This window comes from Harpia harpyja, chromosome Z, assembly GCF_026419915.1.
Source record: "Harpia harpyja isolate bHarHar1 chromosome Z, bHarHar1 primary haplotype, whole genome shotgun sequence".
Lineage (NCBI taxonomy): Eukaryota > Metazoa > Chordata > Aves > Accipitriformes > Accipitridae > Harpia > Harpia harpyja.
Window position 1 is genome coordinate 104,398,267 of NC_068969.1, and position 25,760 is coordinate 104,424,026.

The following is a 25,760-nucleotide window of genomic DNA, read 5'->3' on the forward strand; positions in this document are numbered from 1 at the left end:
GTTATGCCTTTGTGAGGTACAAAGCAACCTTGATGTATGCAGCAAAATAAATACTGAAAACCTGATGTTTTTCTATTTCTGCAGTGTAATGACTAGCTTATGAGAAAAGCTTAGGGGTGGTAATATGAAAAGTCTTTTATTTTTGACTTCCAGTACTGGACAGGAGAGATTAACTCTTTTATGCTTATTTTCAGACTGGATATTTCCATCTGCCCCATGGGGATTACTTCATTGAGCCCATTAAAAAGCATCCACAGAAGGAGGGAACACCCCATCCCCATATTATCTATGGGGCAAATATCCTTCAAAATGCTTTAAGGAGAAGACGGGCGATCCTGATGGAGAAGGAACAAGCATGTGGATTGAATGGTACAAATATTGCTGGATTTCTGCCTATTTACTTTCTGCACCTTTTTAAGCAGCTTATATTTTCCAGTGGTGTGTGCCTTTCCTTCTGCCAGGCTTTCTTAAATCCTGTAAAAAGAGATTATATAAAATGAGAACATCTCAGTCAAAACGCCTCGGGAGCCACCCCTCTGGGTTCCTTTGTGAAAACTTAAATCTCCCTTATGACTGCTGGGATATGTTTTTCACACCATTGATCCTTTCTACCCCTCACTTTTTTCTCCAACCAGAATTGTTCAGTGAGTTTGAGTCGAATTCTTGAGTAGTTCTGGGATGATGAGAATTGCAGTCATTATTATTTCTAATAAAATATTCATTCTCACTCCATGCAAATACTGTCCTCAACATAAAATACTCCCCCCTCTAATCCATGCTTAAAACTTAGGATTTCTAGAATCTCTGTGATAGTTACTAGAATATTTAAAGTCTTATTTGGTTCGTCTGAAAGTGGAGTGCAGGGCATCAACAGCAAAGTGTTTTTTGCAGAAGTGTAAGTAAAAATAATATTGGTGCACTAATACTCAGCATTGTGTCTTTTGGGAAAACAAACTAATACACTATCCTGGAAAGGAAGACTGTATCTAGAGGGTAGTTGGCATCTCATAATTACAAAATTAGTTCCTTTATTAAGTAAAGTCATTCACTTGATTGGCCTCATACCAAAAATTTACAGATCTTGCATTAGTTCTCTGATGTTGAGGCCTTCAAGCTGAGTCTGCACCAAACTTTAGAAAAGATACAGTATTGGTAGGGAGAATGAATAATAGCCTAAATGATGTAAGGGCCAAGTTATGTACAAATAGAGCTGCAGAATACGCAGGTGTGTGTTTCTGTCTTTCACAGGTTAATGATCAAAGAGTAGCTGGTTCTTTTCCAGGGGTGGAAAAAAAGGAGGAATGTAGGAATTTTTAATCTTCAGTCACGACTGCTGCTGAAGTTTTACTGCTGTGTAATATGAATTGATAAATTAAAGAAGCAAACAACAACTCAGCCCCACTATATTTCTGGTCATAGACCTGCTTTGCACTTCTTGCTTGCTGGCCAAGAGCAGTGTGAAATGATAGGTGGGGAAGACTAGAAAGCTGATGGCTTGCAGGGAGCTATTCAATCTTCTGTGATACTGGGAAAGTGAGGATAAGGGGAAGCTGTAAGAATTAATATGAATACTGTTCCTTATTATTCTTCATCAAATAAAAATATATCTACTTGTTAGACAAAAAAGCCTGAAATTCAAAAGCCATGAACATCTGAAGTTGATGTCTATTTTGGCTTAAATCTAAAATAGCTCCCTGATTTTCCGTTTCTTCTGATGACTGCTGGGACAAATGAGAGGACTTAGTTTAGATTTGCCTGTGAAGAATGAGGAAATTGTTCTTGCTTACTGTCTTCCAGGTTTCTTTTTTGGATGAAATAACATCGCTAGGCAATAATTTTAAGTATAGAGAGGAGACAGGAGATACAAGGGATCATGCTGTGTATTTGCTTTGTGTAGCCTGCTTATTTTTTTTCTACCTCTCACTTTTTACCCCTTGTATCTTTCTTCAAAATACTGCAGAATGAGACAGAAAAAGACTGGCTGTACCTGGATGCTGGAAAAAATTGAGCATAGCTTCCCTGACGTATCGTCACTTAGACCAGCTATGTTTGCTCTAATAGGCTTTTGGATTTAAACTGCCTGTCTAATGTTATTCATTCTAATGTGACAGAACTATATCTGGTGGTAATAATATGTTCACGACATTCCAGGCTAACAAAGGCAGTGTCTTATGAACTAACTAATACACTTTCATTTATGTTTCTATGTTTAACTGACTCCATCAGTCTTCAGAGGTAATGTCTGCCTTTGGTCAAGCAGTAATCTGCTTGGCTGTCATAAAAGTTAAGTAATCAGTGTGAAAAAGTTCATGGGGGGAAAAAAACATTTCCTTCATTACATTTTTGCCCTTTGTGTGACAGGATATAAAAATCATTGGTTCCCCTGAATGCCTTATGCTTTGTTATCTCACTTCTGTTGTAGCCAGCTCTTCAACAAGGGTAGAAAAAAGAAAGAAGTCAGTGTCATCTCCTGTTTACACTATGCATTGTCAGAGCAATTGCTCTTGTTAGAAGTGAAATACAGAGCAAAAAAGCAGAGTGAGTTAATTCTTGCTTTCTATGTTAAATATATTCACGACACAGGCTTTGGGGAATACTTGGTACATAAATACATTTTAAAGGTGGTAAGGTGACTCTTCCCCCTTTTCAAGACCTCAAGCAGTTCATACTGTTAAGTTTGATGCCAGAATTCTGGTACACCCACATGATACCACACATGGCCCAGAGTAATGCCTTTTGGGATCACTTTAAAGCAAAACAATTTCAATTTACAGTTCACATTTAATTCTAGAAACGAATTCTATTTTACAGATTGAACATCACGACTATTTTGTATTTTCAGCCCTAGCTTTGTCCCCATTGGGCTGGGGCTTAACTGATGAAGAGTTGCCTGCCATATCTTTTATAGGAACTGGTTTTCAGAATCAAATATTTTAATCTTGTGGGCTGAGATTCATCATACAGAGTGTCTAATTTGTTTATTTGAGCTCTGATTCTGTTAGTTTTTTAAACTTAAGCTAAGACAATTGAGTCATTTCTAAGACTTACACTTGGGAAATCCTTTGTGTGCCCAGGTTAAAATGTAGTGGTGACTTTTTGCTTGGAAAAGTTGAACCACCTGGATGCTTTCAAGTCAGCGCACAAAGTTGGATAGTGATAATAATAATCTTTTAGTCAGAACTAAGCTGTCTGTCAGGCAAGGAATGTGAAGACTATTTGTGTAGGCAAAGTCAAAATAGAGGAATTAGTCTGGGGGGGAAGAGGTGGAGGATGCTGACCTCCTGTGCAGTCTTTTTCAAGCTTTTTTTTAATGCAAGGACTGTGTCACCAGTTGGAAGAAGCCCTGTGCAGCATGCTCATGACTTTTACTGTGGCAACAACCACATGAATCTTCAGGCTCCAACCTGCTTGTCATCTGTGTCATCTACATACAGTAATACTTTAGCATCAGTTACATTCCTGTGCTCTTACAATGATTATATTAATTAGTTTATAATTTGCATTATCTTTAACAGTTTCAGATATTTGGAGAAAAATAATTGTGATAAATGATGTAGTTTAAAGTTTAGTTTTGTGCTGTACACTTCTATTGCTGCTTAGGCAACTGCCAGGTGACTCAGTCATTAGCTGCATGCAAAACTGAGGGCTAATCTTGAAAGTAGCATTACGATATTGTACATTGCAAGCTGCTGTCTTACTGTATCATTTGAAATCTGTGTGAGAAGTAGCAAAAATGGTAAATGAAAAGTGGCCCTGAGCTTTATAGATAATTTCTCTAATCATTTTTGCCTGTAGGATAGGAAACTAAAGATCTGGGGATTTGGTTTGGTTTTTTTTAAATAGATTATCTTAAAAACTTGAAAGTATTCCCGAGATATAATGCAAAAGAGAAGGAAGTATCCTCGCCTCTGCAGAATGAGAGAAGATCTCCCATTTCTTTCTGTTTGTTTTCATCAGTCTGCCACAAGGTATTGGTTTGTTTGTGAGCTGCAAAATGGAGAAGTTTTGTGAAGTTTGTGAATCAAAATGCTGTGATGTAACGGAGTCCTTCCTGACTAAGTGCTACAGAGGGGACTGATATGATATGAATAGATGGACATCTTTTTCTTGGACTGGTGAGGTGGTCAGGTTGCTGTCGTTTAGAAGAAGGGTAATTGAGTTTATTCAGACTGCAACCCAGTGATTGCTGCAGTAGTCTGTAATATATTAACTAAGGAAAGAAATGTTTAGGGTATTAAAATAGATCTCCGAGAATACTTCATTGGAGCTTTAGGTGTATGGATGTTGTCATATGCTTTACTCTCATTTTGGCATTGAAAAGATTTGATAGATGAGCTCCACACAGATCAGAAGTTAGGATTAGTTTGGGTTGTACATGGATGCCCAACTCCTTGTCGGCAGAGGAGTTATAAATCTTATAACTGAAAATTTGGCATTTGGAGCAATTTTGCATTGGAATTGTGATGGGATAAGGCTGGGGTGGGAGGAAGGAGACAGAAGCCAGGTGCTGTGTGAAGTAGTGGGGTGAAGGGAGCTGAAGGAGCAGAGCAACTTCATCTGTGCAAAACTGTTTTTTAAGTCTCTTGAATGATGGCTTGGTGGCATAGTTCATTTAACAGGTGACTAGAATGCCATTAAGCAGTTTCAGACAGTAGTTACCTGTTGTTCCTCCTAAGAATTATGTCTGAGTGCAGGATTTTATTCCATCATGGTCTTGCTTTTTGATGATTAACTTGATATTGCCAGAAGATTCTCTTCAATTTTTCTGTCTGCAAGTGTACAGCACAAACTGTTAGTCTTGGCTTTTGACAGTGAAGTCCTTTGTTTAACCACTTGGAAGAGGGAGAGAAAAGAAGCCCAGGACACTGTTTTATTCTCAAAGGATAGCCTATCTTTTTTTTTTTTTGAGAACTTTGTAGCCAATGTAAGCAGCCTTGCTCGCTGGCAGAACCCCTGGTACATGCTGTGTAGCTTCCATATTCTTTAAAGAATGATGCTGACATTTTTCCAGTATTTGTTTATCCTGTACTTAACCACATCAATTACTATTCAGCTTAATTTGCTTAGTTTCTTCAAAACACAGAGACTATTATTCTTGGGATGGTAAGTTCACACGTTGAATTGTAGTGAGATTAATTCAATGTAGAGGGAAAAGCATCTTTTTCCCTGCATCCCTCTGCTTTCTATGAACAGGCTCTACTAACCTGTTTAAAAGCTGCTTGCCATGAAAAAAGAGTGAATAGATATATTCAGTTAGAATGACCTGTATTGTAAAGTAGGAACAAGACAACAAACAGCTTGCAGCAGTACATGGAGTATCTCTCATCTCTGGAACAGTTTGCATTGAACTGAAAACTGTGAGTGCCTGCTTGTGCAGGCAGCAGAATATTTAGCATTTCAGGGGTGGGGTACCTGGGAAACAAAGACACAATAGCTGGTTTGTTGTAGCAGTGGATGAAACAATTGCTGCTAACTGGTATCAGGAGATTCCCTCCCCCCCGCAACAGGGTCATGAAATGAAAGCAGAAAATTCTAACTTTCTTTCAGGTTTCAGGAAGACTTTTCTTTATTCGGTTGCTCTCTGGAGTTTATTAGAAGCTAATCAGAAATAATACAGACTTTTTTTCATTGTCTTGTGCTTTCCTTTTCCAGAAAAAGGAAGAGTCATCTGTTTTCTGTGCCAGGGAGATAAGAAACCTTCAATTTTGAGTTTCTAACACCCGACATATGAATTTAAGAAGACTTCTGTGTTCATTTCACTTTACTGTCAAAAATCCTGTTACTTCTAACAAATGAGCAGGCGCAAATGTGTAGCCCTGGTAAGCAATAAAAAAAGGATTCTAGGTTTCTTTAGCATACAGATGTTTAATAGATATGTTTGCTATTACTTGAAATTCAGGTTTTAAGGACACAAGATAAGGTTCTTATCTCTTAACTTGAGTAGCCTAACAGTTAAATACTTGACTTTAAGCTAATCGTGTTACAAGCTGGCTCCTTTTATAATTACTGGAATAGAACAGTCATTGTCAAAAGCTGATTCACCCTATTCTAAGATGTCATCTTTGACTTTTGGGATGAATTGTGCTTGGGAGCTGTCTAGGCTGTAGTTACAGGCAGTAGAAATATTGGTAGAGGAGAAAGGAATAAAATACTGTATTTTGTGCAATTCTCCCTCTCCAGTTAAATGAGTGCAGACTCAGAAGTAGAACTTTCTCCAAGTCGATCCAAAGTCTGTGCTGAACAGGGGCCAGAGAAAGCTCAGTGCTGGCAGAGTGCTGGCACCTGCTTTCCCAGTCCCTGTTGTTTTCTCATCTTCTCTTTTCTGCTGGAATTTAACGTTCTGTATTTCACTAGCTCCTACTAACTGAAACAAGGTGCTTTCCAGAAGTACTTGCGTTGTGCAGGATGTAAGGGAGAAAAATGTGGAAATGTGATTGTTGTTATAATGTGGTAATTGTCAATTGTTGCCACCAAAAGGCATCAGAAACATGATACGTTTCCTCACTCAATGAGTGAATAAATTTTAAAGTTCTGTGACAGGCCATTTTCCAAATAATACAAGTCAAAACTATAAGGAGGAAGAAATCTGCTTCACTGTGTTTCAGTGGAGTCTTTCTGTTCAGTCCCTGTGCCACTGGAAAGAAACAGTGTTTGCTACACCATGCTTGCTTACTGCACTTGCTTTCCTGTGGTTTAAAGGGTAAACTGTGGTCTCTTCCATGTCTTCATTGAAAACAGTTTGCTTAACCACTCATCAGATTGAGGACTCTCAGTCTGGATCCAGAATGAACTTTCTAACCATGTACTGTCGTAGAGGAATATATTCTGCACTTGCTCTGTACCTACAGCTTACCTTATCAAACTGTGTGTGATGCTACTGCACTTTTTGAGTATTGCCATTGATTGGGTAAACAAATGCTTTGGTAATGTAAATTGCTGCAGTATTGATTCAGAGAGCAATAGCAAGCTTTAAAATTAAACTGTTACATGTCACATGCCATCCCTTTCTCTTTTGTGGGATAACACTAGCCTTGAACAATTGTAAACCTTATTTCCACAGTTGAAATAGAAAACCCAGAAAGCTAAGCTGCATTCAGGAAACATTTTTGTTGCAGGAATTTGAAAATTTGCTCAGAACACTTGACCCATTAATGTAATAGTATTGGCAAAGCTGTTCAGCCTTCAGTCTGGTTAGTGCAAGATTTCTCAGTCATACTGAACTCTCTGTGAACTTTCTAAAAAGAAACTACAATTACCTTATTATTTCTGGGCAGATCACAGATTTCTAATTCTTCTGAGAAGTGCTGGACTTGTGCTGTGGGGCTAATGCATTGATATGGGCTCAGTGTTCACAATTAGTTTCTCCAAAGTCTGCAGTCCCTGATGAGCCTCTGGCAGTCTCCTATCATATGTGACCCACTTTAAACAGGTGTCTGAGCACAGTTTTTCTGCATGAAACACGGTGTCCTTGCAGCTTGTCCACTCCTTGCTTGGGGTTGGTGTTCCTCACTCTTCATTTCCCAGCAGCTGCTTGAACTTGGATGCATTTTCTATACTGGGAGAGACTCCTCTGGATGAATTGTACTTAAAAGGAGATCTTAATACTCCTCTCAGCATAGATTTTAGTTTTATGATTAGTTGGGAGCAAGGGGAACTGCATAACTTAGGAGGTCATAAGATTTTTTCCATCCACCATTACTTCAGTCATCTTGTAGAGAACTGTAAGCTCTCTCCTTTTTAGGGAGAAGTGGGGCCATATCTGGACTTATCCCACACCACAGATGATTACTCAGTAGCATGTTCTGGGGTGCACAGATCCAGCACAGATCCTGGGGTGCACAGATTCTGCACTCCTGATTATCTGCTGAGTGTAGGATGGAGTTCTCAACTCCAGTGATGCATGCTTGTGGGGACCATTCTCATAATGAATTTCTGGCAATATTGAGTAGGTTGGGACGTGTTTAGTAGATGCAATTTCACTAGACAGCAGTCTGCAAAGGGCATCTTTTGGAGTCCAGGATGTCATTTCTGACACCAGTCTTTACGTCTGAATTGTTTTTGCGTTCGGTCAGTGAAAACAAGGATCTGCCTCAACACAGGTTTAGTGACCTACTGGACTTGCTAGCTGGATTTGATTTGTTGTGAAAGACTTCTAGTAGGGTGAGGTTTGCCCCTCTGTTTCACACTGCTTATTTAAGATTACCTGTTGCACAGTATTTTTGCAAAGAATACCTCTTTGCTGTGTGCTATTTCTGAACTGTCCTGAAAAAACTGTATGTAAATAACAGACTGGAGGGACATTATTCACTTAAAGATCATACAGAATTACACACAATTTTTTTTCTACAAAAAGGAATTGTCCAACAGAAGTAGGCATCCACCTTTATGCAAAAAAAAGTGGCCAGAAGATTGCTATGCTAAAAGATGTAGTAAATCTTTTTATTTGATGGCCTTAAGTACTGCACTTGTTTGAAGACTTTGTGGAAACATTTGTTGCATGTCAGTTTTCTGTATGAAAGAGCATAAAAGAGAATATTGGGTTTTTTGCCATGATCTCTTCTACGTTTTCAGCTTTTCTTCTCTTGCAAATATTCAACTTAAACTTACTTCAGCAAACAAGATGTTATCAGGTGGCTTAGCTGAAAAAAACTAAGTATTCCTGTCCTCTTTAAACAACTAATGATGAAGTCTTTGTGCACATAAATTAGACTGTTAAATTAGAGGAAGTCTCTTCTAACCCGTTCTAATCAGTCTCAATAAAAACTGCGCAAAAAATAATGTTTGTGCAAATTAGGAAGTCCAAAGCCTTGATGTCCTTTATTCATTTCTTAACAACAACAACAACAAGTTCTAATTGCATGCTGTCTCTGATTTGTGTTTATTTTAAAAAAGGTCTTGTCTAATATTTTGCTGAGCTGCAAAACAGTGTTTGAGTTGAAGCTGCAGAGAGATAGATTTTTGTATTTTAAATACTTTTTAAACACAATTAAAACACAGCCTCAGTCTGAGTCTTCCATTCTGCCAAAGTTAGAATTAGCAGCAAGTTTCTTGCCTGCCTGAGCTCTAAAACAAGCTAAATCAAGTTCCTTCCTCTCTGATCTGCACTGTTGTCAGTTGGGCCCCCAGTCTGGATTCCCTGTAGCTGTGTGGAGGTTTGGATTTGGATCAAAGTTTTCTTTCAGGTGCTGCAGTTTTAACAAGGGATCATTCCTGACATTTTCTGTATTATTTGCATGACATTCTCCAGGTAAAATATTCACTGAACCTCTCTGCTTTATGGTATTTTCTTTTCAGTGTCTCAGTTGCATCCATTTCCCATCGTGAGGTACTTCTGTCAGTCAGGTCTTCCTCAGAAGAGATGGAAGGAGGTGAGAGGGATGAAATTTCATCTGCCAGGGAGGTAATGGGGAAGAAGGGCAGTAAAAGAAGGGAGTTTCCTGCAAAGCCCAGACTGGTAACATTGGCAGGCAGCTGAAGGTTGTTTAAGCAGAAATAGCCTTAACATTGGAGAATGGATTACTGAACACCTCCTTCTCCAGCTGATGGATGTAGCCTGGTTTTATCCATCATTATCCATTTTTTGGATATTTTTCTCTCCTTAAGCTATAATTAATCATATTGTTTTATGATATGTGTGAACTGGATGTTTCTTTCAGGCAAGACTGTCTGCATTTTTCTCTCTTTCTGGTCCCATGTGTTTACATACCTTTATAATTTCAAAGCTACCTGGAGAGAAGAGGAGCCAGGGACTTTCTGCAAATGAAAACTGAGACTGTCATTTAGAAAATAACAGAGGCTGAGTCTGTTGACAGGGCTTTGCTTGGTTCTGTTTCCATGGGAGTGCAAATTTCAAAGCTCAAACCCAGTTCTAACCAAATGCTTTCAAACTTCTTGGCATTCTAGCGTGGGAGCCCCAATAGCTCCTGTCTGTGACAGATTTTGGCATAGTTTTCTGTAGGCAGTGAACCACAGGGAGTCCAGTTAATTATAGCTGGTGTTACTGGTGAACCTCCACCCTATTGATGACAAAAATGGAAGTGACTTAATGGAATCATGACATCCAACAGGTTATAGTGCCCCTGACAACCAGTTTCTGATAGGAAACTGGAATCAAAGGAAAAAGTCACTGTCAGAACTCTGGCTAAAACTGGAAACATCCTTTAGCCCATGCAGTGGTATGCATGAAGAGCTGAGAATGGCACTAGTCATGCCAAGACGTTGTTATCCTAACAGGGCTACTTGTGCTGCATCCCCTGAGATGTCTCAATGTCATTTGCGCTATTCCCTCCCCTTGCTCCTTCTAGCAGTTTACAGACACCTTTGCCAGCTCTCCGGAGTTGCAGGACGGAGTAGCTGGGTGATGGGCTGTCCCTGCTCTGCTGTTTCAACAGCTGTTGTCTGTGCATGAGTGCCTCTTCAGAGGCTTAATCAGGCAAAATGAAATCTTGTGGTGCTGAGCTGGAGCAGGAGAACCTCCATGGTCATCTTCCAAAATGTCATGAAGCTGGAAAATGTTGTTAATAGGACCTGCTTCTAAGAATAGAAAACATTAAAAGCAGCATGTGTCTGAGATTTTCAAGATGTCATATTAGCATAATTCATTCTGGTAACTCCCAGACTGACCAAACCTTTCTCAGTCCCAGGCTTGGGGGGGAGTCCTCACCTGTAAGAGCTGCTCTTGCACTGCTGCTGTTTGCTGCAGAAGCACAGCAAGGTTAGGGCTGATGTTTTGAAGGCTGCATTGCTTAGTAACATCATCTGAAATTCAAGACATTTGGCCTCAGCCAAGGACAAGGCTTGGAGGCCCCTCAAAGTGCTAGCATGTGTTTTTTCCTTTGAGCACTCTAGTGGGATTGGTATATTTTAAATACAGTGGAGAAATGGGATGGAAAAAACAATAGCTCGTCCAGGAAAAAGGTCAAATAAACTCTGTTGTATAAGCCCAGAGATAAGAAGGTTATAACATATGCAGCATTTCTTAAAGTTATCATATCAAACCTTGAAAGAATAGCATTTCGTTTCAAGAATAATTCCAGACTGTCTTTTTCTTCTTTCCCTTAGTAATCTGAATTTAAACCAAACTAATTAAAAGGCATAGCTTAACTACCACTTCAAAGACCTATTCTGTGAGTAGCCATTTCTCTTTTACAACACAGACGTTATACATTAATTTAGTTGGGGTACTTTACATTTCTTAAACTGTCTTTCAGACATTTAAAACAGATTTTTTTTTTTTCTTTAAACAATTCAAGTTACTGGAATTTTGGGTGAACTGTAATGGCTATTTTCTGTGTATAACAAACTGCTGTGCAAGGAATGTTCACTTACTGGTGGATGGTGCCTTCATGAGAACTTGGCCTCTGTGTCTGTGGCATGCCTTGAGCATGAAGGTCTTTAGACAGGTGCATGAAGATTGAGAGATGAGGAAGATGAGGCACAGAATTTCACTGACTTGACACCTGTCACCCAGTGCTGTCCACTCCCCCATCTTGCTTTCAAATTTTCTCTCATATGATGGTGCCAAAAAGACTGAATGGCCTGAATGGCCCAAAACAAACAGATACTTCCTATTTTAGGGAAGTATCTGTTTATTTTGGCTGTTTCTAAGGATGGCCAATGAGCAAAGGAATAGGATCCAGCCATTCTCTTCAGCTGTCACCCTTGCTCCCCCATAATGACTCATGCTGCTCCTCACAGTCCCTACATAATGAATATAAGTCATGATGGCTTTGAGTGATGTCTGGAAAAAGTACTGTTTTCTCCATAATTCTAGAGGAAGGAAGGAAGGGAAAAAATCAGTTGAAATTTAAATCCTGTAAATGTAATGTTAGAAGGCAAACATCAGGGCTTCTGCAGTCCATTGCAATACCTAATTAGTTCTGTTATAAAATTAATGGTATTACCTATTTGTTTGCTTTGTTCAGATAAACATGTTCTGAATATTACTATCTATTGGCTGCGGGTGAAAGGCTCTGGGAGCACTGCTAAGCTGGCTGTGCCGATATGGGGCTCTCGGTGTAGACTAATTTTTCTCGATTCTCAGGTGGGTCTGGCACCATGACTTGAATTCTGTGGTGTCCATGTCCAGTGTGCAGCAATAATTTCTGGTTTGTCCTGTGTAAACTTATATTTAGCTGAATTAATGAGCAGGTACAGTTTGTAGAATGAGAGCACTGGAGTATTCCTGAGAATGGCAATAATACATAAAATAGTTAATACAAATACCAAATTGGGGTTTCATCTTCACTTTACTAACAGCCAAGGACACTAGTTTTTCAATAGGGTTTTGGAGTATTTGGAAAATGCTGATTACTGTCTTGCTTTTTAGCTTTTAAAACCCCCTTCTAGTCCTGTTAGTGCACACTACCTATTAACTATGTGAAAGTATTTTGGGAAAAAAAAGAATGAAAAGGAATGTGTTTATATCCATGAGCTAAATAAAATGTTGAAACACAGTGCTAAAACAAAGCCTGGCAATTTATATAAGGAATGCTAATGGACCTTCTGTTCAGCTCCTTGGATGACTGAAAAAGTTTTGTTTAAAAGTTACAAGGGGCACTCCAAATACTTTATATTGGGTTTTAGAGTATTTTTCTTCCATCTCCTTCTCCCTCTGTGCATTTTGCTAAAAAATTGTATGATACATTTTCTTTTATGTGGCTACAACATGCAGTAGGTAGCTCTATGGCTGACATAGGTGATACCTTCTGGTAAGTTTTAAAAAAAAAAGCGGTTCTGTGTTCTGCGTTAATAGACCTAAGCTAAGATGTATAAAAAAAAGGAAAGTGTGATGTAGATTATTTTCTTAGTGTTCTCCTGTCCTTTTGTATTATAAGTCAGGATTTCAAGGCAGCTAAGAGACAATTTTTAAACTATTGGTTATAAGACCAGGACATTCTCATTGTCAGTGCTCTGTGAAGTAATCCTGTGTATATTTTAATGGGTGCTCCATTAATTCATATAAGTAAATGCATCCTTATACATTTTTACTTAGATATTTAGGACCTGGGGTCAGATTGTTTCTTAGCCAGTCAATTCTGCAAATACTAAGACAAAGATCTGTCTAGAACCATTTAATTTTTTTTTTTAATTTATTTTACCTGTTTTATGTTTGGACATGAAATAATCTATTTCTGTCTAGTGCTTTATAACCGGACTGTCATGTTACAGCTGGAGAACTCTCTCAAATCCAGTCCTGAAAAGATATTGTTATGTGAATTCTTAACTTATTTTCACATCTGGAAGAGTTAAAGTAGGTAAATCTGTCTTCTTGAAATCTACCCAATGTTTTTGTGGTGGCAGTGCCCAAAAATAAGGGGGTGCCCGTTGGGATGGTTTCAACTAAGTTCCCCAATTCCCATGCATATGGATATCCAGCAACCTCTCTGTTGACAACTTGAAAGAGATCTTTTGCAACGTGTCACAGTTTAAGGTGTACATTTTGAAAGCTGAACTAGAAACTATTATTTCTTAGAAATGTGAACATATTTGAGTAACTGAATGATAAAAATACCCTGAAAATACTAATCCAATGCCAGAATGTGTAGCAAAAACCTGACGTTGTAAACACATAGAATAGCTGCAAAGGCAGGCAGTTTATATGATGAACATAAATATTCTATTCAATAACTTTGCTTGAAAAATTTTGTTTAAAAGATGCCAGTGGTATTCCAAACACTATATATTCAGTTTTACAGTATTACTTTTTACCTGTAAGCAGAGTGCTGAGCTGGCATTTACTCTCGTACTGTAACACCATAGATATTCACGACAGCCACTATTCCTGTACAATGAGACAATGTTTGTGCTAATAAATTAAATACTCCAGTATTCTTTGGCATTGCTGCCAAGTAGCACAGAACAGTCTGTGTGCATACATGAAATTTTCTCAGCCTCTTGAACAGAGTGGCCAGATCCTGACTCCTGAGAGGGATTCCTGGCCTGTGTCCACTCCTGTGCCATGCTCAGGAATTGATTGAGAGCGAGCTCGTCAGCCCTTACTAAGGCCATGCCAACAACCATCCACTTTAATAGAGTAGGCAAACAACTTCCAGTGCTTTGGTGTGTTTGTTCCCTGCCTATATTTAACTTACTGGAGCAGGCAAAGCCTGGTGGGGCAAGTTCCTGTTGTATTTTTTTGGTGAGAGGGAGAGGACTTGAGAAGATGCAGTGCCGTTTTGCTCCATGGTGCTTCAAGAGTGGCATTATATCTCCATGGTACACAAAGAGCACATCACCTGGAGAGGAACCAAGTTAGTGGTGGGTGCTCTGTGCCCTGGCAGAGCATCTCTCTTGGGACAGTGAGTCTGCTGAGCTCTGCAAGGGTGCCATTCACAGGAAGCCAAAGGTGTCAGTGTTTTATAGCTGAAGGTCAAGCAGGAATAAGCCAGTTAAATCAGCGTAGTGGGGTTTCTCATCACTCCAAAATAGAAAAGTCAGATAGAAGTGTATGAGGATTGCTTCTGCATATGGAAATACGGAAACAAGTTTTCAGGAGTGATTTCTGCTTGCAGCTGCTGAGGTATGACCAGGGGGTTGGGTATTGTGCAAAAAGTTTTGGATCATTGGCCAAGCTGGAAAATAAGAGGGATTTGAGTGTAAGAGAAAAATTATGCATATGTTAGGGTGCACTCTGAAACATGATTTTGTTGTGACAAAAAACAAATGGAAAAATAGAAAGTTATTTCAGGTTTAAAACCATTTTGGTCAGGTGCAAATAAAGCATTTTTAATTTCTAGGGTGAAATGAAACATTTCTAGCTTTCATGTTCTTCAGCCTGTTTTAAGTAAACAACTGTATTCAGACTGAAAATAGTTGCATAATTGTTAAAGAAGTCTCATTTAAAAAGTATTGAAGTGAAGCATTTGACTTTTACGGTGTTTCATTGATAATTTTAAAATATTTGTGAATAGTTTCAGTTGACCAGAATCTACATTTTTGGTGACAAAAGTAGCAGACTGAAAATTTTCCTGCAGCTCTGGACTGTATTCATATGTTAGAGCAGCACTTTCTCAGTTGCTTCAATGTACAGCTGTAGACACAACCAGTTAAACATTGTAGTAATGTCAGAAATGAATGCTGTAATAGTATTTTGATGAATACTCTCCATGCTAACTCATAGCAAGCCAAGAATGCTGGTCGCTACTAACTGGTGTTATAGAACAGTGTTTCTGAGCCTTTTTTTAGTTGCAAGATCAATTGGTGTGGGTGAGAAAAAAAAAAGAGTATTTTGTACAGTTTTCACTTATGTCCAGCTAAAAATTGGCTAAACTTTGAGTGATCATTTGTGGCTCTTCTTTTGTTGGCTTGCTCATGTGTGTAGAAATGTTAATTTTTTTGAACTGTCTTGTAGATGCTTAATGGGTTATCAGTGGTCAGGAAACACTGCTACAGAACACTTCAGACAGTCTGTAACTTAAGGGGGTCAACTTTTAATAGTTAAGACTACTTAAATAACAAGTATGAGCTATACTGGATGCCACTGCTGAGTTTAACCTCTTGCCACACTTTTCCCAGTCTGTTACCAGACAAATACAATCAGTTTTTGTTCTTTTTTTACCAGGAGTGAATGAAGCAAATATTAGAATTATTAAGAGAGGTGAAATGTAATGGTTTTTAAGGTGCTACCAAAAATAATCTCTGTGTGTAGAAGGCAATGAGATGAGTACCTATAAGGTAGAGGCCCAGTGTTCTGGTAATATTGCCCAAGTGCAAAAAAATGCAAAATTACTATTTCTAGTAATAATAGCAGAGATGGAAAGAACTGCCATTGACTTCCAGAAGTTAATGGAGATAATGAAGAGCAAATTTTGTCAATGTTTTTAACATACAATGTGCTTCGGAAGCTAGAGACAGTCAAGTATTACGGAATATTGTTAAGTTTCTGTTTCTTCACAGAGCCTGTTTAGACTGTGAGCCCTCCTCCTGACAGAAAGCTTTATACGGAGAACATGAAACTCCTTGGTTAACTACAAGAGACTGCCCCAGAGCAGCTACTCAATAGCTGTTAGGTTTCCTGTAGAGACTCAATACATGCAGATAGTGTTCAGTCATGGTACCCAGTAGTATGTCTGGAGGGGGGGATACATGCTATGGGCTTGGGGACAGTTTGGAAAGATAAAGAGCTCATACCTGTTGGTGACCTAAGCAGTTTTGACACAATTTAGAGGACCTGTTTCAGTCCCTAAATGTTTTTGGAGTCTGTTCTGTCCTTAGCCAGCCCATGTATAGATACTGGGCCCTGTCCCAGTATGTGATTTGATGTGATTCGTTCCACGGTTCACCTAGGACGTGGCAGATTTCAGCTCAAGCGTTTGACCTGGAGTCATATCCTGAATTCCTGTATTTTTGTAACACTTATGTCACAAATACAGCTGACAAAATCTGCCACTTGCAAAGTGAAATTAATGTTTCCCTCAGCTGAAAAATCTCTCCATGATTCAACTTTTCAGCCAGGAGAATATGGATAATTAATTCACAAGGTCGAAGAAGGTCTAACAAGCACAACTGTCTGCTTCTTGGTTTTGACACTTAGAGCTATCTGGAGATTCCTGGGGAATGAGCTGAGCAGCACTTCCCAAGCTGTCTTTGACCCAGAACAAGTGCAAGCAGAGCGAAGGCGGTGGAGCAGAGTGTGCCGACATCTGAGAGTTGGCCCTAAAAATGGCATGAGGGGTTCAGGGTGCCTGGGCTTGCTCATGGGAGTCACAGCTGAGCTGGAACCTTGCAGAGTATTCAGTGAGGGGAGTTTTGTGTTTCGGGAAGAGAAGAAGTGCAGTTAGGGCAAGATGCGCAGAAGAATGCAAAGAGATCAGGACAAGCAGGACAGAGGTGGGTGACATGAAACAGCTTTAGTTTGGCAGCCATGCTTTTCACAGGCAGCTGCAAACCAGACTGCTGAGGTTCAGTTCTTGTTACGTTGGAAGTTTTCTTTGTGAGGGTGAAGCTATGAGCTGGAGCAGGGTCACAGCCTGCAGGGAGGCTGCATCCTGGTTTGGGGCCACCCAACACGCTGGAGTGGTGGCATCCCGCGGCTGCTCTGTGCTGCCTGTGTGTGTTTGCCTGTGATTTCCTATCCCTCCACGAGAGGAGGCAGGAACGGCTGATCCCAGCTGGTTCTCTAATGATCACTTGCAAGTGCAGAGAGACGCAAGTGGCTGGTTTTGCTGTATTAACTGAAGGGAAATCATGAGTCAGAGAGGAGTTCCTGTGGTGCACAAGTTGGCTCTTGGAGACCTAGAGGAGGCCCTTAAACACACCCAACATTTCTGATTCCGCATGGGGAAGCATAAACAGGCAAAATAGTGCTGGGAATATTGGTTTTGTGGTGATGGTGATAGTACAGGGAGGATTTTGTGAAGAGTATGTGTGTGGAGGGAGTCCTTCCTCAGTTGTTGAAGGCTGAAAAAGCCAATATGGGCATCCTGGGTATACAGAGCAGCAGTCTGTCCTCTCCAGCAAGGTGCAGGGAAATCTTGAGGTGTTTGCAGAGAGCAGAGCAAGACTGCAAGTGGGAAGAGAGGCCTCTTGTTTTCCTTCAAGGCGAATCCCAAACCCTTCCCTTCTGCTCTGCAGCTGTTTATCCCTGGTCAAACCATGGGAAACTTACACCCTGGCTGGAGGATGGACTAGCATGGAAGGAAGCACAGGTTAGGACTGGAGGAGAGCTTTATGCCGACATACCTGCCTCCTTTGCTGTACTTCAGCTTGTGGTTCTGTTGGGGAACAGAACAAAATGTTTCATTTTAGGACTTCGATAGGTATCTGTACCATGCAGAATTTGGTGTCTGATAAAAGAGGAGCTGCACAACATTTCTGAATAAAGTTTTTGTACAAGGAAATGCACCAGTTCACTTACAAACCCTGAATCAAATGTTATTATACTCAGTCATTCTTTCTTGAAGAGGGGACTGCTAATGTGCACCAGTTTTAGATTCAGTTAGTATTGTGAATTTAAATGTGTAAGTGTGGGTACATAAGCTGCCTTAATGGCATTTGCCCAAGAGGAATGGCTCTCCCCAGTCCCTGTGGTACAGCACCCAGCCTGCAGCTGGGTACACAAGCTCATTAAAGCCCAGCAGGTGGAGGCCCCTTTCAGCTGCCTCGAGTCCCTGTAGTGGCTGGTTGCAATCTGCACAGCTTGAAAACCATGTTGCTCTCTTGTCCCAATCACATGCAAAGAGCAAACCTTCCATGTAAATCACTTACACTGCCCAAATCCTTGGAATTACAACCCTTAGTGCTCCTTTCCTGTCTTTCGTCTCTTCCAGCATGGTTTTGCCTTTTTTGGCACCTTTCCTTGCATTAATACTCTCTGTCCACCATTCCTGCATTCTCACCAACTATTGAAGCTTGGCATTAGGGCAGCCAGCAATGAGTGCCTGTTGTGGAAATCACTTAGGTAACTTCAGAGAACTAATGGGCACTCCAGAGACGTGAGCTGCCAGTTTCTGGATCCTGCTGGTTCATAACTGTCCTCCTGTCCATGTGTCCAAGAAGCTCCACAAAACATGTATCCTTCCAGAGTTTCAACACTTTCTTTCACTGCTGAATTCTATAGTGCCTGCACAAACTTACCTGCAGCACGCAAGCTTAAGGAATAGAATCATGGAATCATTTAGTTTGGAAAAGACCCTTAAGATCATCTAGTCCGACTGTAAACCTACCACTGCCAAGTCCACCGCTAAACCATGTCCCTAAGCGCCACATCTACACACCTTTTAAATACCTGTAGGAATGGTGGCTCAACCATTTCTCTGGACAGCTGTTTCAATGCTTGACAGCCCTTTCAATACAGAAATTTTTTCCGAATACCGAATCCTAGACCTCCCCTGGCACAACTTGAGGCCATTTCCTCTCATCCTATCACTAGTTACTTGATAGAAGAGACCAGCACCGACCTCACTACAACCCCCTTTCAGGTAGTTGTAGAGAGCGATAAGGTCTCCCCTCAGCCTCCTTTTCTCCAGGCTAAACAACCCCAGATCCCTCAGCCGCTCCTCACAAGACTTGTGCTCCAGGCCCCTCACCAGCTTCATTGCTCTTTTTTGGACATGCTCCAGCAACTCAATGTCTTTCTTGTAGTGAGTAAGATCATTGTGGCCTTTTAGCCTTACTCCTGACTTAAGCAGGTTGGTGGCCTCTGATCACGAGCATGTAATCCATTTGGTTTTTCTTCATTATTATGTGAATGAAATTTATGGAACATTAATAGAAATTTTTGGAGTCTGATTCAAGAGCTTCTGAATACTATTTGGTTAACCTCGCTGAAAAGCAGATCAAACCTGACAATGCACAGACAACTACTTCAAGATGTCCCTTTCAGTTATTTGCATTAATTTTGTGTGAATAAATTTTCATATATATATGTAAAAAGAAGAAGAATTTTTAATAAAGCCCATATATTTAAATTCTCATTTGCATCATAATGGCTCCTCAAAACTGCATTTCTCTGTTATTCTTAGGTCAACAGTTCTTAAATTATTTGCTAAGAGGCATTAAGACATAGACATAATTTATTGGGAATTTTTAATCTGCAAATATGTTTTATAGTGAGATGCATTCTGTTTCAGAAGATACTTGTTTTTCATGAAATGAAAATAGAATTGTGCTGCAAGTTAAATTATTTTCAGATACCATTTTACCAAGTGCTAGGTTAATTCATAGAAAAGTCAGTTTGTTCTTCTAATCCATCACATTAATGTTTTCACCAAAATAAGGGGAACCAGCCACTGAAGTTAGCAAGTGATTGAGCATGGAAAGTTCAAACAACATTGAGTAATGTACTCCTAGAGAAGCATTTTATGCAGCTGTAATTTTTTATTGTCTCTTACTGACTTGGGTTTAATCCCTGGGAAAAAAAGTAAGAACATTCAGGCAGAAGGAAAATAGTGGTTGCAAAATGTAGAAAGCTCCAGGCATAGCTGTTTCCCATGAAGTTGTTCTCTATGTACCTCCTGATGCCAGTGGCCCAGAACATTTATCATTCCATCCTTCCAGCGTAAGTGGTAATGAGTGGCAGACACACTCATCAGCAGTATTGGATCAAGTGCATCAGTCAACACAGGTCCACTTTTAGCTTCAATTCTGCATTAGAGTGGTGTGACTCCACTGTTTGATACTTCATGTTTTTGACAGCAGGAATGTTAAAGTTAAACAAAGCTTGCAAAGTTGTGAGCTTGCTTTCTCTGTGCTTGTTTTTTTGGGGACTTGAGGGTTGTCAACATGGGGAAGTACATGATTAAATAGCTATACTAGTTTCCTCTGTGAACACTGCTTCACACTCAGCATTTGTGTCATTTAGCTTAGCCAGTTTCAGAAATGCTTATAAAAAGAGCTGGTTTGGTTACCTGTTCAGTTTTAAATTCATATCCTTTCTTCCCTGTTTTATAACAGTTTTTCCATACAGCATGTGAGCCCTTACTCTTGCATTGTCAGTATTCAGGCTTAGTTTTGTTACAGATATTTGTAACGACGATTGTATGTATAAAATACTACATGTACAAAATTTCTAGTGTATTTGGTTTCACTGATTTTGTTCTAGATAGCTGACTTATTTATTTCAGCAGAGATAGTTAGAATAGAGGAAGGTGTTCACTTACTGTATTTGAGTTTTGTAAATAATTAGTAAGTTCTTGCAGTAAATCAGCTATTTGAGTTGCTCTCCTCCTTCATGAGTGAAAGAGGAGAAGGTCTCGCCTTCTTTATCCAGAAATGTGCTGGCTAAAGCACTGTCCTGGGAAGTCCCAAGTCATTTATTAGATCTAGCTCAAAGCTGATGGGATAATAATCACTTTTCAGAAAACTCTGTTGATTTCCTCTGCCTTACTATCCTTTTAATTCTTATTAGCTAAGTCACTCCTCAGCCTTTCCTTTAGTTAGGCTATGATTGGACATGTATATACTTTTTAGTGCTCAGTTCATATTATTAATGATGTTTTCCTATGTTTATTCATCTTCTCTTGTACAATGACTCTGCTTCAACAGAGTTTATTAACCTCTTGAAGAACTCACCCCGAAACTACAGTCTTTTTGTTAATATTTAAACTGAAGGCATGTCTTAGAACGAAGATGAAGTGAAGATTATAGGAAAAATAATGTAGCAAGTTCTGAACAGTGTGGGATTTATTAGTCTAGCAGCCCTAGCATTGTTCATGCCTCATGTCTGGAGATGTAGCGTTTTGACTGTGAATATTATAGAGTGGTAAAAACAAAAGAGCTCTTGCACAAAGAGAAAGGAGGTGACGATAGAAAGTGAAGACATAAATCAGTACTACTGTATTTCATCTGACAGCCTTCAGTCGTAGGCTGCATTCTGCTCTTCTAGGAATTTCCAGACATTTTTGCCTTGCTTCGTCAAAGCCCTGTGTATCTCCAAACATATTGAAAGGTGGCTCTGTACAGTTAGCACCTTGATGTCCCCTTGTGTTGCACTGTATGCTGCACTCTTCATTGAGCAACACCTGCAGGAAACAAAGGTGGAAAAAAAGCCTTTGATGTGGAAATCTCACATAATGCCTGTAAATGAGGTGAGTCGTATCCGTTCTTTAAGGGAGTTTGGGGGGCAAAAAGGCAGAAATTAACAAAAAACCTTAATCAAGCAACATTTTGAGTGGGTGAGTTGTTCAAAGTGAAGAACTTAAATGTTTTTTATAGTGAGACTATTGACATTACTTCTTGAAGATTAGAAAGGTCTTTCTTAATAGGGTTTGGCAAATTGTGATACAGTTCTGTTGTCACCTAATGAAAAATGAAATTGATTTGCTAAAAGAGAGAATATAACTTTTCTTTCACACACAGAAGCCATGCAGCTTTAACCTGTACTGGAGAAGTTTGCACAATACTGTTTCTTCAAACACAGTTGAGACAGTTAACTTAAAATCTTTCCTTGTAGCTGAGAGTTAAGGGTCCTGTATGTTGTTTAATTAGTCAAGTAGGATTTGTATGGATAGTTTCAGGGGACATTTTTGTTTTTCACTAAAAACAATTTGGATTTTGATTTTAAAAACCAACCCTTTTGCTGAAATTCATCAGCTATTTCTAACTAGAGGTTGACGAAATGTTGTCATCTACACCATTTCTCCTGGTTATGCAGTGATATGGCTGGATATCACATATGACTTACGGAATATTGTACGTGACTTGTTTGGCTGAATCAGGTTTTCTAGTAAAAGCCTCACACCTGCAAAATTATCTCCCACAACAGATAGAAACTTCTGAGTATTGCTGCTTGAATTTCATGCAGTTTGTTAGCTGAATCTCTTACCAACCTTCTTTTTATTTAGTCTTAGACTGTCTTGGGTGTACTCTCAGCACAACTTTCATTTCTATTCTTAAGGACTGCGGCACTGTACATACCTGTGTTACATCTCTTTCTCAAAAATACATGGAAACCCTCAGGGTTCAGGTACACCCTTTCTCTCTTCTGCTGCTTGTGGAGCCTGTTGTGCTCAGCAGTTATGATGGTAGAGTATAGGGAGGCAGGGTTTTCTCAGTACTGTATGTTACTAGGTCTCAGACCATCCACATAGAGGTGACTATTGCAGTAACTGAACAAAGACTGAGGGAGACAGCAGGAGTGATGCTGCAGCATGGGTTAGTGGTGTTAGGGTAAAGGTTATAGCAGTCATAGTCCATTTCCCTTCTCTTAAAACAACCCCCCCAAACCAACAAAACCAAATAAACCACCCACTTTCTTTTCTTTGTTTTTACTCACAAATTATATTCTTCCATGTAGACAAGAACCTATTTTTCCATGCAGCTCGTTCTTCAAGATTAAGATAGAAAAATGTATGCCTTTCTTTGAGTCCCTTGGGTTGGTGGGAAGGCAACTTTCTTTACTGACTAACTTATTTTACTAGTTGATATATCTACAAGACAGTCTTTTTGTGGGGGTGCACAGGATGACACTGACAAGTGATTTGGGTTGCTAATCACAAAGGAAATTTATATCCTTGGGCTCTTTATTGTGACAGTGTAAAAATTATAAGCTTACACGTTGATTGGAATTTATTTACATTTATTTACACTTCTCTTACATTGAAGTATTTTTTAATGCTGTTTGCTTTGCCAGGCAGGTCAAAAATCTTATGGTTCTTTGTCTTTCACAAGTAGTACTTTCAGTGTCTTTTAAAATGCAAATGCCAGTTAATGCAAAAAGAACTCTGCTTACAACTATTTTTATTTATTTATTATATTCTAAATCTACAATATAGAATACATGACATTCTGCATAGTATATTAATTCAGCTTTGTACAGTATCCTTTAAAAGGTGGTCAAGGGAGGCACAGGTTTCCATCTAGGAGAATGAACCTTACGGGGGTAGGTTTGTAGGTTTGTGTGCTTCTCGGTGGTATGTGCCTGGTGCTGGCTGAAATCCTGAACTGGTACTGCGACGCAGTGCTAACTGCTCACAGTGTGTGTCAACTAATGAAGCTGCTGTGTACTGCACACTTGTGCACTGCTGCTCAGTTCTAGATGTGTGATGTGGCTGCTGTAGTTTTGGTTATTAATGCAGCATATTTCAATTTTACATGTAGTGTGTTGTCTGTACCAGCACTTCTTTCTCTAGGCATCTTTCCGACTGAGCTCAGAGAACCCATTTCTAAAAACCTGTGCATCTGCTTTTGCACATATACAATAAACCAAGATATCAATAACCTTTTATGCTGAGAGGTGTATTATACACATCATTAATAGTCCAATGGTGTCACATTTTGTAGACGTGCAAGATGCCGTGATACATTCTGGCTGCACTTAGGTCTTCTACAGGGCAAACAGCGCATTCATGACAAAGGCATAACAGATCTTCTTCTGGTGTGAACACAAGATTTCAGACCTAGCTACCAGGTCATCCATTGTTCGAGGGAAGAGTGCTCTGGTTAACTGTCCCTCAACACTTCGTAGTGCTGGGAGGTGGAGGTAATGCTGGATGACTGTCCCCTGCCACACAGTAATGGGGGTAATGCTGGACAGCCATAAGCCCTTTGAGGCAGGAGCTGTCTTTCTGGGCTGCGGATGTGCCCCATCTGGAATAAGGACATCCTCTTCCATGAGTGAGATGCCAAAGGACTACTGCAGTATCTGTAGTAGCAACAAGCCCACCTGATCCTACCTAGGACTCGGGGAATCCCAGCACTGTAGAAGTGTTCCTCTGGCTTCTGGGTTGGAAAAATGCCACCGGTTGCTGTCAAACTGGCATCTCTCACTTCTTTTTCAGGCCCAGGGGTATTTACATCCTTAGTATTTCCCTGGTAACACAGTCAGCTGGCATTCAAAGCTAGAATGAGTGGAGAGTAATTAGCCCCACTGAGTGCAGCACAAGGTTGCTAGCAGCTCTACAGAGCAAAGACTTCTTTGTGAAAGGCTTTAGATGCACAGATCCCAAAATTATAGTGGAAATGGTGTCTTGCCTGTCAGTCAGACATGACAGGAGCTGAGAAGCCCGCGGCCATCTGCCTGGCTGATATTTAGATGACACCTACTGGTGAAGTGTCCCCACTCTTCAGGGATATTTTCCATGCACAGAACAAGCCATTCTCAGATGTGCCACAGCACTGGGCTTAACGTGCCATCCTGCTGAGAATAAGAGCTGCCTGCGGAGAAAGCATATTCCTTATCTTAAACTATGAACTGGTGTCATTAGAGAGTTTAGCGCCAAACCACAGAAGAGAAATTCCTTGAAAATGGCATCCCCAATTCAATTTTTTTAACTTGGTTCTGTCTCACACTTTAATCCCTGGAGTTTGAGTAGGGGTAACTTTTGGATGCGTGTTTAATCTATCTAGGGGGGTATGCAAAACATTACTGGACAGGGCCTTTTGCAGGCTGGTGCCACTTCGGAGTTGACCCTGCTGTGGGTCAGGGAGGTGGCAGCCAAAAGTCCCTCGCAACCTATATCATCCTGTGATTCTGCAGTGCTGCCATTCTGTCTGCAAGTGTTACAGCCATACACTTCAAATCAAGCTTGAAAATATTTTCAAGTCAGTGTTGCTTCTTACTCTTCCAGATACCCTCGGCTTTTTCAAACAGCAGCAGAATCGGAGGGAGAGGTGGGAACAAAGTCATATGGCTGTCAGAAAGGTCTCTCGGCGCTCTGTCAGCAAGGAGCGATGGGTGGAGACGCTTGTGGTTGCAGACAGTAAGATGGTTGAATATCATGGAAGTGACCATGTGGAATCATATATCCTTACTATAATGAATATGGTATGTACGATATTTCCCTTTTTTAGATAGGTGAATGAAGCAAATTTTAACTTCATTATGTCACTGATCTCCTTGAAGCAAGTCTGTAATATTGTTCACTGAAACGAATGTAGTATTATTCATATATATTCATTGAAACTCTGTATTTTAAAGTATTTTTTACCTTGTATTTTGCATAGGCATAATTTTTCTCTGGATTTTAAGTGAGAGAAGTTTCATAGCTATAAATCCTAGCACTAATTTTCTTTCCACTGAAATTCCCTGTCTCCCCTGGAACCTGTTGCTCATTGGTGATTTCAGGTTGGTAGCTACAGCAACAGAGAGAAGTTCTACAGTTTTAAGCAGCCCACTGGAGATTGTAGTAACTTAGCAAGAGCTAAAATGTCAGTGTGTTAACTGTTTTGGTCACAAATCCAAACAGCACTATTTGAGCTATTACGAAGAAAGTTAACGCTGTCCCAGTTAAAACGAGTACAGCTGTTTTTCCGGATGAGTATCCTGCCTACAACACAAAGTCCATGTTGGAAAAAAAAAAAGTTTATCTTTCAGTGTTTTC

At 39.9% G+C, this 25,760-nt stretch overlaps 1 protein-coding gene across 1 annotated transcript in view; it reads left to right on the forward strand.

Annotated features, from left to right (window-relative positions):
• Positions 1–25,760, forward strand: part of ADAMTS12 (ADAM metallopeptidase with thrombospondin type 1 motif 12) — a 168,102-nt gene that overhangs the window by 62,818 nt on the left and 79,524 nt on the right. Inside the window, 2 exon segments of the mRNA XM_052777832.1 lie at positions 195–369; positions 25,008–25,204. Coding sequence (XP_052633792.1) covers positions 195–369; positions 25,008–25,204 — 372 coding nt within the window.